Source organism: Polypterus senegalus, chromosome 11 (assembly GCF_016835505.1).
Source record: "Polypterus senegalus isolate Bchr_013 chromosome 11, ASM1683550v1, whole genome shotgun sequence".
Lineage (NCBI taxonomy): Eukaryota > Metazoa > Chordata > Cladistia > Polypteriformes > Polypteridae > Polypterus > Polypterus senegalus.
This window is the reverse complement of record NC_053164.1, coordinates 58,462,366-58,474,709: the sequence shown is the minus strand read 5'-3', so window position 1 is coordinate 58,474,709 and position 12,344 is coordinate 58,462,366. Positions and strand designations below refer to the sequence as shown.

The window sequence follows — 12,344 nt, the reverse complement described above, 5'->3', positions numbered from 1 at the left end:
GGTATACGCGCAGAAAAATGCAATGCTCCTAGCGGAATGCGTGAAGTACCTGAAGTGAACGGTGGCAAAAAAGAACCCAGATATTAGGAGCAGTAAAACACGGCTTTAAACTAGTGCAAGACTGTGTAGCCCACCAACTTAACAGAACACATATCTCTACAGGCTTAGCTATCACACTTATACACGACCTTTTTTTAGCTTCTAGAGAGCTGTGGAGAGTGCAACTGAGGTCCGTTTTGGAGGCACTATTAATAATTAAACAGCCTTCTGCACCACGTGATCTACGGCGTACGCTCTTGCACGCGCTCGCCTGTGTAAACGTTAGCTCGTGTTTCACAGTTGCCGTAGTGACGGTTTCCACGGTAACGACGCAGATGAAGTTCTGAGGCAGAGCGGACGTAAACTGGAGCGTTTTATAAAATAATAATTAAATAAATATATAAATAAAAAAAACCCGAACTAAGAAAATACAGACGAGCCTGGATAACCGCACTGACCATGGCTGGCCTTAAAGCGTGAGCAATGAACTAAAGCTGCTAGTGATACTATATTTCAAACTGTACCATTACAGTTATATTACAATTTATTGATGGACTATATAATATTTAAAAGTGCTGCGAATATTTAAAAGTATATTGAATACAACTTTTAAAGGAGACTTTTGCTACTTAATAATTGGATATAATTACGGGTGTTCTTTTAAGTGTTAAAACCTTTTATTTACTTTAAAGTTAGCTAACGTAATATTTTAAAATACAAATGTATTGTTTAACCTGTAATGGCACTAACCTACTGTATGTTCTTCATGGAAAGTAATTTAATCTTTAATCAGGGAGATGTTAGCCAGTCTCCTTTGTTGAAAATTAATTTCTTTTTTGCCATATAAATACACATTCTAAAGCATCACGTTGATTTGTGGAGTTATTTACTTCATTAAGCTAAATTATAACTTATTTGTGTGTTCCAATTAAATGTAATCAAAATGAAAATAGTGCTGTTTTCCATATTGGCTCTTTAAGGTTCTTTAAGATGGTCATTATAATACTTTTTTTTTGCAGGTAGAAATAAAAACATCTCTTGCCTGTGAAAAGTTAATCAGATGGTCGTTTAGGGCCATTCCAGTCTACCTCTTTTATAATAAAATGCCTTTGCAGCCTCTTCCCATTGCCACAGTGACCATCGGCCCCCAGTCTTGGCGTAATGAGTCACTTCGTGCAATCCAGTTAGCTAATACACTGGTCCAAAAATCTGAATCCCCAACTAAGGTGAAGACTAAAACTAATAGAAATTATAGAAGTCAAAGTTGTGACACATTTATCAAACCGCTGGAGAAGGGGACCATTGCAGATGAAGCTCAACATGCATTGGGACAAGAAAATGAATATCAAAGGCCATGTACAGCACCGCAAGAGCATCTACAGGTGTGTATTTATGAGCTATATATTTTCCTTATATTTTAGTTTTAAAGCCAGCATTGTGGGTGTAAAATTTTCTGAGTATACAAAGTCTGCATGGTCTTAAAGTCCCCAAGGGTTTTCTCTGGGTATTGAGTTCTTCCCACTTTCTAGAGAGGCACAGACTAGGATAATTGGTTTCTTTAAACTGCATCATTTTGAGTGACACTGTGTGTGTACGTGATGATGTGTCCTGTGGTGAACTTCCATTCCATTCAGGGCAGATTCCTGTTTTGCTCCCAGGAAAGTCTCCAGTTCACCATGTCATTATAAAAAACTTACAGAAACTTCATAAAATGGAAGGTTAGACAGGTAGTTTTTGTTAAAATGATTTTATAACAGCTATGTAAAGCTTCTTTTTATACAGTATCATATTGTAGGCATGTTCCTGAATTTTGCTTCCTGCTATGTTAAAGCTTCCCACAGTCCCGAACTAGAAAATGTAAAGAAATGAGTAAACAGGCAATTTCTACTGTGGCATCTTCCATTCCAAACAATAACTTCTCTATTTCTTCATCCCAATATGTTTCAAGCAGCCGTTTAGAGGAAAGCTGTTTAAAATACTGATTTGTTTAAACATTACATATGGTGTAGAGTGTCTTTTCAGTAACCATTACAGGTGTTTCACCCATGGTTTTCTCCTTCCTTGTGCTCTGAGCTCCACAAAGCACTGAATTGGAAAAAGTAGGAAACAAATAGGTGGAATAATGCTTTCAAAGGACAACTCCATCATCACTTATTATGGAATAAGATGTCTGACTCTGTTCAAACATTTTATTTCTTTGGTGGAAAACAGTTCGTAAATGGCTAGAACTTCAATGATAAGAGCTGTCTGTCTGTAAAATGTACAGTTGCTGCTGAAGAAGGGAGTGCAGAATGTATATATATAAAAAAAAACTTTTTAAAACCACACTTATATTAAAAAGTGTACTAAAAAGTAAAAAATAAGTCTCTCATACGTCACTCGTAAATTAAAAGCGTGGGCACTTTTGGTGAGATTTTATTGATTGATGAAAAGTGCCCACACTTTTTTTTTTACTGTTTAGTACACATTTTAACTTAATATAAGTGTGGTTTTTAAAAAGTATTTTTATATATATATTATTTTCAACTTTGGGTTTTTTTAGTATAATTTTATAATCAATATTTTAACACTTCCTTTAATATTTTTATCTATTACTAGCGCCATCTATTGGTGAAATCTTTAACTTTTCTTCATATGAAAATTTAATTTCTTAATTAACATGGATTAATCGATCAATTAGTGGAACTGGTTATTGATTCATGTATTGTCATTGGAAGTGAGTAAGTGTTCAAAATTTCAAGTCATTTGGACAATAGGAAGTGGGTTAAATATTGATTACAAGATTTATATCAGACAACAAACAGGTGAAGTTAAAAGAAGCATGGTAATAAAATCACAGACAAAACATCTGACAGATTAACATTGCTGACGATTACTTTGTTGTGGATTGTCATGTCTCTTGAGCTATCTCTTTAAAGATCCTATTTTATATGTCTCACTAATGCTTATGTTTTTTTTTCCCCAGACCTCCCAAAAAATATGCTGGCCCTTACCTTTCTTAAGAGTGTTTTGTGCAGATGAGAGTAACCATATAGCATTAGCCTATATGCGAGATGTACGGCTTGTGGTTTCAGAGCTGCGCCAGTTAACAGCTTGTGTGAATGAAGAAGTAAAGAGGCTGATTCGGGGAAGAGAATCCCTAGAGAAAGCACTGGCCTGTCTCCGCAAGGATATTCTTATGAATCAACAGAGTATCTACATGCGTACTTTTCGTCCAGCTATCAATGAAAAGGTGAGTGGAGTAAAGCTGGAAAAGAAATTAACTGGGACTTCAGGTTCAAGTGTCATTTATTCCATATAACTAGTGATTTTCATTTAAGATGTAGTGAAGTATGATTGTTTGCTCACTTCTTTAGTAACATTATTATTATTATTATTATTATTATTATTATTATTATTATTATTATTATTATTATTATTATTATTTGAAATTCTTTAGTAGTCTTTAAAACAGAATTCTATCAAAATGAAGGCACATTAATGTCTGAAGTTTGGCAGAAAAATAAAATGAGTGCAAGACTCCATACTGCATTTATAGCTTTTATCACAAGTTACAGTTTTGGGAGGTCTAATGTTATTTTGTCATAGGCACATTTCTGTTCCACTTCATGTCAGAACTACACTGTTAAATGGCTGCTTTCAGTAATATTTTCAGTAGTGAAGCAGGCCTTTATTTCTTCCATTTCAAAAGAAAACTAATCAACCAAAATGAAATAAACATAACACAATATATATTTGTTATATTCTAGCAAAATTAATGCTTTTCTTAGTTGTACACTGGTCCCCTATAGTTTTCCACAAGAACAGGCAACTGCTTATGATATTAAAATGTGATTAATTAATTAGGCTGAAGCTCATGTAATTCTATACCATGTGCTAAATTTTTAATAAGAATATTTACTGAATCATGGAAATGGAAATTAAGGTTCAAGTTTCATTTTCCATATATACCTGTTACATTGGAAATGTTAAGTGACCTGCACATAAAATATCTATATTATTTTGCATCAGTAGTAGTTTAACTTTTCATATTTTATTTAAATTTTAATGTATTTATTGCCATACATTATTTTTAATATTTATTATATTATTTTGAAGTAATGTTGCTTACTGGACTTTGTCTTTCTCATGTGTTTCTCCATTTGAATGTTTATTTGGCGCTTTCAGCACGAGAAAAGCATCTTATTAATAAAATGTTTTGTTATGCATATGAAACAGGTACATCTAGAAATAGTAGTTTCATTTTCATGCACATTTGAGCTACTGAACATGGAGCTGGCACTCAGCTAATCAACAATGCAAAAGGAAGCTTCCTTTTTCTCTTTTTTTTTTCCTAGCAACAAGTTACTAGTGCCTATACATGTATGAATTGAACAGTGTAGGTAGTCTTATATCGACACCTACTGACAAGCAGTGAAATTGGAAACAGGCATGGTGTAAAATACATGGTAGCTCTAACTTTGTAAAGTTCTGGGTGGCAGGTGCCTGTATCATCAATCAAATAGTCTGTTTAAATTTTTTTTATAAATATAAATTTAAAAATGAATAGAAACATAAACTGTCTGGTTGAGTCACAAATGTTCACTGTAGGCAACATTACCATTTCATTTGCACTATGTATGCATTGGCTATCTAGCATATCACAAATTGGCACTTGTTGTTTTAACTAGAAGCACTAACTGAATAAGTTAGTCTTGGACTTGTGCTGCAGAAGGCGCAAAGTCCTGGTGATAACATTATGTAGAATACACAGTAAATATCTTGATATTCTCACCTAAGAAAGAGAATAACTGAACGGCATAAAAGGTACATTGGATACCAGTCCATATTGCACTTTGTTGAATGGCATATTTAATCGAGCATAGTTGTTAGTGAAGGTTGCAAGGAGTTGCTCTTTGGCATGGAGAGCTTTTGAACATACCACTTATGCTTGGTTCTATGGCATTGTTTTCCCTCATACTACCAGGCTACTCATTTTACTTAAAACAATAAACATCTGAGCAAGAACAACACCTTATTTGTTGTTAGTTTTGCATTCATTATCATGTACTTTCCTTAATTCTCCTGCGTCAAGCTGTACAAATTTGTTTTCTACTCTTACCAGCTTTCTACCACTATACTCCTACAAACTGCATTAGGCTACATTCTTTGTTTTTCTTTCTGGGGCACTCCACATCAGTTCTTGCACTCTGTAAAACACGTATATATAAATCAATATTTCCAAAACAAATTATTCAAATATTTCATTCTACAAAAAGTGTAGATATTTTAAACTCTATGTAATGTGTTTTGCTTTTTTTCCAGGAGCATGATGGTGCAGACACCTTATTAGACATGGAAAGGAAGCAGTTGTCTTATCTTAAGTTTGAGTTGGAAGCAGTGCTTAAAGAAACAAAAGACCAACAACAGGTAATCGTCTATTTGACAGATTTTCATTATCTGATTGCGTATATTATATTATGTTGAAAAAATATTTAGACTACAGAACATGATAGGTACATAGGCAGGATATTTACACATAATCAAAGTTCCTTCAGCGTAAATGAAAACACACCCATCTGATTTATTTCCTACTGTAAGGCAGCGGTTCTCAAACTTTCGAGCACACCTCCACCCCCCAACTCGCCCAACCCAACCCCCCGACTCGACCACCCCGCCACCCCCCTTTTCTACCTGGAATAATTCTGCGCCCCCTGCATAATATAAGATAGATGAGAATAACCCATAATACAACTAACAAAGATATGATACTCGTGCGGTGTCGCGGTATCCTATCATTTTTACTTCCATAAGATTTGCGTGTTAGGCTAACTTCGATTACATATTTGCAATGTACTGTATTTATTTAAAGTGCTTTACTAACTGTTAAATGCCTTGTGTGGTTTTTGGTAGTAATTCTAATCCCAAAAGCAAATAATAAATTATTTATTCTTATTTAATTATTTTTTATGTAAAGAAACGATTAAGTATGTTTTAACTCTTAAAAATCTCGTAAACAAGGACACCGATGAAGTCAATCTGCACGAGACGAACGTATTTTCGTCTCACAAATATTATACCGCTGTTAGTTGTATCATGAAAATAACCCAATAAGCAGTAAATTATTCAACTCAATTTGGCAATATTGGCTACGCTGCCAATGTGGTGCAGTCACGCAGCATTATCACCTGATCTACTGTTACCCGAATGTTCGTGACAGATACCGATACGCCTCGAACTTTCTGGATTGAAAATACGAGACTATAAAAGCAGCAGCAACCGCGCCGCTCGTCATAGAAACAAACTTCAAATAGAAAAGGAGCTCAGAGTGTCAATGTCGAATATCAAAGCAAACCTGGAGAGGCTGTGTACTTTAAAGCAGGCACATATTAGTCATTAGATCTATGCCTTAGAAATGTTTTAGTTTAATTTTAGTTATAATGCATTCGTTGTGATTATATGCTTGCAAATTTAAATTTGAAATAGTGCTTGGTGTGTGGGTGTTTTTGTGTGTGTCCTGCGGTGGGCTGGCACCCTGCCCAGGATTGGTTCCTGCCTTTTGCCCTGTGTTGGCTGAGATTGGCTCCAGCAGACCCTCGAGACCCTGTGTTCGGATTCAGCGGGTTGGAAAATGGATGGATAAAAATGTAAAAAAAATAATTTTGATTTCTTGTTCATTTATTCGACGCATACCCCCAAACACACACACAGTTTGAGAACCGCTGCTGTAAGTAGTGAAAACTAATCCAAATAAATATTTTAAGCCTCATATTTTACTCTTTCAGCATTTATTTTCTAAATCTCAGTTAGTAAAATACATTCTTAAATGTTTTCCAGCTGAATAGAAGTGAAGTATATACAGCTTGGTGAACTAATGTGGTGCTGAGATGTCACCCATTGCATGGCTGCACTCGGGTCGTAATCTGGGATCCTGAGTTGGTTTTTCATGTGGTGGGTGCGGCAATGCGCTGTATAAGCACGTGCTCCTAACACCTCTCTCTCTCTCTCTCGCACTGTACTGTAATAGGAAAATAAAAAGACACCTTGTTTGGGGAAATGTTAGTTTGTGCCTTCTTCAAAAAAAAAAAAGAGAAAGGCATTCTTCTACGTATCACTTTAAGTGGCACAGGTATATTTTCCTAAAATAATAAGTTGAAGTGATCATTTTTGTCTATTTTAGACTCTATGTGCTTGTCGCAAGAATCTTTTGACCTGTGTGTCAGAACGAAGCAGGGTTCTGGACCTTATTCCAAATGCAGTACTAGATACATCCACTAGCGTTTCACTAAATAAAGATATCAAGCCCAACCCCATTGGGCCCTTTACACCAGGTATGTTTTCATTTAAATATAAATAAAGGAAAGTATATAGGAATAATCAATATCTCTTAATGTGTTTTGACAGTACTATAGTACATAATGTTAATATAGAGACATGTTTAATTTATACATGTTTCTAGCAGAAAGGCTATGATCATTTCTTTCTGAAAATATAGAGGTGTAGAAAAGGCTGAGTACTTGTATATGCATATGTCTTCTAGTTAGCCCATTACATGAATAGGATAATCAGTTTCAAAGAGCAGAGCTGTGATTTTGTAAAAGAAATAAATGTTGTAGCTTTGAATTTATTTATTTTAATAAATTAGAATTTTTTTAATATCAGAGTGCAAGGAAGTGATTGAAGCAGCCCAGTTTGCTTGTGCTCAGTCCAGAGAGCTTCGCCAAAAAATCACACAAAGTGTTGCAAGTGCAAAACGTCACCAGCAAGCCGCTGATAAGTCTGTCAATGATGGTGTCACCCAGAAGGTTGCAGAGACTGTTGGCTTAATGGTATGAGAACTTCAGAAGTAAAGTATAGATTTATTGAACACTTTGACTGTAGAGTGATGGATCATAAAATAGTTCAAGAACATTACTATGTATGGACAATGCTGAGAGTCAGTGAATGATAATAGTAAAATAACAGATGAACAGAACAGGAAAAACAATTCAGTTAGTTAACAAGGGACAGTATATAAGATATTGTCTTTCACACTTTTTGCAGTTTGCACATTTTAAAAGATACAGAAACATTTTTATAGCACTCATTTTATTCCCACCTAAAACCTCCTGAGGTGTACCACACTACTGTGCCTCTTTCATTGATCTCCAGCAGGGCACAGTTTTCAATGCAAGCACCTCCCTTTCCATTTTGTACCCTGGATACTCACATTAAGAAATTTTGAAAACAGAAGACAAGGAAACAAGAAGAAAACAAATCACAACATTTAATATACAGGGAAGGCACAAAATAGAATGGCTGTAAGAACTAAAAATGCTCCAGGGAAATCGAGCCTCAATCAGGCAGTTTACTGTATAGGAAAATACATATCAGTGAAAATATACTGGAGTATTAAATTTAGTTCAGTTATTCTTTCTGTGTGAATTGTATACACATTCAGGCATTAAAAATGTTTTATTCATCAACTAATATATTTTTTTCATACATTAAATGAAAAACATCTCATTCTCCATTTTTATGTACAAACAATCCACTTCATGGTCATGGGAAAAATAATGACATGTTATAATATCCTGTAAAAGAGAAAGAACTCCTCACACTTGGTTGCAAGCATAACATGCAATGCTTAAAATGGTGATCATAGTTCAGTTTGATTGCATTATTATATTAATTTGACAATTTGTATGCATATTTTTTTCTTTATCCTTGTAGCAACGCCTGAATATAGGCTCTGGTCAAACACGAAATGCCATCCACCGAGTAAAGCGCTGGTATGATGAAACAGAGCTGTTCAAGGAACAGGCCCTTGTAAGTAGCAATATGATTTCTTGAACACTGTAAACATTGTTGCAGATTGCTCTGATCTGGTGCAAATGTCAACAGGTCGGCACTGTATTTGAATCCCATGCCCAGTTGTTGTCTTTGTGGAGTTGGTATGTTTTACCCGAGTGAGTTTTCTCTTGGCACTCCTCATACATGGAGTATATACATGTCAATGAAATGGCATGCGAGGTTGATTCCTCTTGTGCACCCAATGATGACAGAATAGGCTTCTGCTCTGTGACACTGAATTGAATTAAGTGGATTTGAAATTGTTATAGTATACATGATAAATACCAGCATTTAATAAACAATATTTTGTGTCTATTTTACTTCAGGGTCCCACACATAGCAGTGACTTCCTCTCCAGAGAGAAGCTGGACCGACCACTGGTTCAAGTGTATCAGCGACATCCAGGAACTCAGCTGCCTGAAGCTGCAGCTGTGATACAGGTTATCTATATGTCATAATATAAAATATTTTATCTACATTTTTAAATAATTAGGAATGTCATGTTGGCACAAATATGGTCGAGTTACTACCTCACAGTTTTGGAGGTTAAATTTCCAGAAAGGGTGCCTCGTGTGTGGAAATCTGAATTTTCGTTCAGTATTCTGGTCTCTGACATCTTTCATCAGTCCACTGGCATGTTATTAGGGTGATTGGTGACTCTAAGTTGGCTGTTGGAAGTGAGTGTGAGTATGCTGATTAAATTATTTCTCATACAGAGATGGTGGAAAAGCTCACACTGCAAGCAACTCTAAACAGGGGAAGGCAGATAAAAATATTACAAAAAAATAACTTCACAAAACCACATTTGAGAACATTAATATTATTTTATGTTTATGTCACAGGGATGTGTTGGTTTCCAGAGGGCCATGGATACCAATAACCGGGACATAGGACATTTGAACTTGGCATATAATCAACTAGAAGATGATTTCCAGAGGAAAAAGGTAGCCAGCAAAATTGATTCTGCAGTGGTCAGAATGCGACGACGCTACTCCAACCACCGCTGGATTCATACTGATGTAAAAGCAGGAGATGTGCCTTGTCCCTGGCGTTAATTAGAAATTTCATAAAATTAAGGATTAAAATGAAGATACATATATTTTTTCACCAAATGCAATCAAAAATAAACTTCATGAACATTTTCATGTAGCCATCCCAGGTGTGTAACATATAGAATAATATCCATTAAGGTTTTGGAGACTTCATGGCATGTGGAAGTTATTTCTACCAACAAACTACCAATATAATTCTTCATTAAATTAATCTTTTTACCCTTGCAGAAAATCTTGTTTTTTTTTGCCCACATTAATATTTGTAGTCATGTTGTATGGTGCACTGTAGAATAAAGTGAAAAATGTGCCAAAGGCAAGTAACAATCATGATACAGTATAGATCCCCAGTCCCCATCACTTTCTGATTATACCCAACATCTCTACTTTGAGAGGGCCTTAATTTCAGACACATGCAATACAAAATGAAATGCCGAGTGACAGGAGACACCAAAGAACTCCATATGGCCATGAATATAGTACAATACATATCCCCTTAATAAAACTGAACATATATCAAAGAATGGGGCCTAATCATTAATTACGATTTTCACCTTTTTAGGAATCTTATAAAAATTGAACTATGGAAACTTGTCTTCTAATGACAGATTGAAAATGATGCAGATCATATTTTTGATATTCTTCTTTGTGTAAAATTTAGGTATTAGTGAGATATAATTATGTTTGGTTGTCCTTGGTTAAAGAAAACAATAAATCCAAATGGACACCTAACCTTAACTATTGTATGTGCCTTGTTCTTTGTTTTTACATATTTCTGTTTTTCTGTGTTAAACAAAAATTGATCATATTGTGGATCCTGAGAAAGAGACTATAGTCAAAAAATCAGAATACTGCATAACTTTACAACAGAAAAAGAAAAACTCAGAAAAAACAATGACCTGGGTGCACTAGTTAACATCTTTGATGTTACAAACTCTTCAATCAATAAGTGGGATTAAACTATATTACTAATCATCTTTATTCTTAAACAAATGATAAATATAATGAAGGGATTGCACTTTAAGTACACAAACACTTCCTTCCAGAAGAAAGACTTTACATTTTCTTTGATTAAGTTTCATTCTGGAGAAACTAAAATGAATGAATGAAATAAAGTAAATTGAGTCTGAGACAGAACAAATGCTTCTCCATATCGAGAGGAGTCAGATGAGGTGGCTCGGGCATCTGATCAGGATGCCTCCTGGACGCCTCCCTGGTGAGGTGTTCCGGGCACATCCAACCGGGAGGAGGCCCCGGGGAAGACGCAGGACACACTGGAGGAACTATGTCTCCCGGCTGGCCTGGGAACACCTTGGGATTCTCCCGGAAGAGCTGGAAGAAGTGGCCGGGGAGAGGGAAGACTGGGCTTCTCTGCTTAAGCTGCTGCCCCCGCGACCCGACCTCGGATAAGCGGAAGAGGATGGATCGATGGATGGAGTTTGAGACAGATACTGCATATTAAATAAGGCACTGTTTACAGACGTACGTTATAATGATGCAGCAACAGTGTAACCAATAAAACTACAGTTTTTGTACTAGATTAAAATAGCACTTGAAATTGCTTGCATTATATTTATTTTTCTTAAAATCTATGGAATCATCCAAAAAACCTCCACCTACTATATCATCTACTATAACAACAGTAAATGATTTTTAAATCATTTTTTCAAAAAGAAAATCATTTTTCCAATGCTCATATCTAGGATCTTTAAAAGGTGACTATGAATGAAAGTACTTTTATCCATCACTATCTAATTCATTGGTTCAACTGTTTAACTGGATTATTTTGGTTCCAGGTCAGGAAATTCTTAGGGTCTCCTCCTCCTCCTTTCCTGCCTGTTTTTTTTCCATCATCAGTGCTGTTCTGTCTACGTTATGCTCCTGCTCACAATTGCTACTTGTGGTAGACCTATTGTCCCAATATACCACAGCAAGGGCCAGTTGTAGGCATTGATTGCCACTTTGAATAAATGTACCCCCATCCCTTCCCCAATTCCCCTTCTCTACTTTTGCAGGATAAGGAGATTGCTGTTAAACTTTAAGTGCCACTGACTTATTATATGTGAGATCCAAAAAAGGAGAAAATATCCACACATTACAAATACAGTAATAGATGGATAAAAATTAATGTAATAGAACAAATACAGTAATAGATGGATAAAAATTAATGTAATAGAAGGTATACACCACCGGTCAAAAGTTTTACAATATCAGTTTTTCCATTTTTTCTTCATATTTAATAATTTCATTTAGAGAAATTGCAAATAAAATAAATGCGTCAGTGAGTATGGTGTCCCACACAACCCAAAGGCAATTGGAAACTGGAAGAAACTCTGATAGGATGAGATCTGGTGGATCCAAAGTCACAACCCAATCACAAGACAAGTTTCTGAGTGTCACCAGCTTGCATGATAGACATATCACAGCACAACAGCTTCAAGAGGG

General features: G+C 35.5%; 1 protein-coding gene across 1 annotated transcript; it reads left to right on the top strand.

Moving 5' to 3' along the window:
• Positions 1–360: 360 nt before the first annotated feature.
• On the top strand, positions 361–10,600 carry ccdc105 (coiled-coil domain containing 105). Its single transcript, XM_039770149.1, has 9 exons — positions 361–515; positions 1,059–1,421; positions 3,005–3,271; positions 5,344–5,448; positions 7,199–7,349; positions 7,681–7,847; positions 8,731–8,826; positions 9,177–9,290; positions 9,693–10,600. The coding sequence occupies exons 2-9, from the start codon at positions 1,143–1,145 to the stop codon at positions 9,903–9,905; spliced, it is 1,392 nt and encodes a 463-aa protein (XP_039626083.1). The 5' UTR covers positions 361–515; positions 1,059–1,142; the 3' UTR covers positions 9,906–10,600.
• Positions 10,601–12,344: the final 1,744 nt, after the last annotated feature.

Bases quoted from the DNA above. Each gene is read 5' to 3' on its own strand.
- ccdc105 (XM_039770149.1), top strand. From the start codon at position 1,143: ATGCCTTTGCAGCCTCTTCCCATTGCCACAGTGACCATCGGCCCCCAG. The intron at 7,848-8,730 runs GTATGAGAACTT...TTATCCTTGTAG, and splicing joins CAGAGACTGTTGGCTTAATG to CAACGCCTGAATATAGGCTC. The intron at 8,827-9,176 runs GTAAGTAGCAAT...ATTTTACTTCAG, and splicing joins TGTTCAAGGAACAGGCCCTT to GGTCCCACACATAGCAGTGA.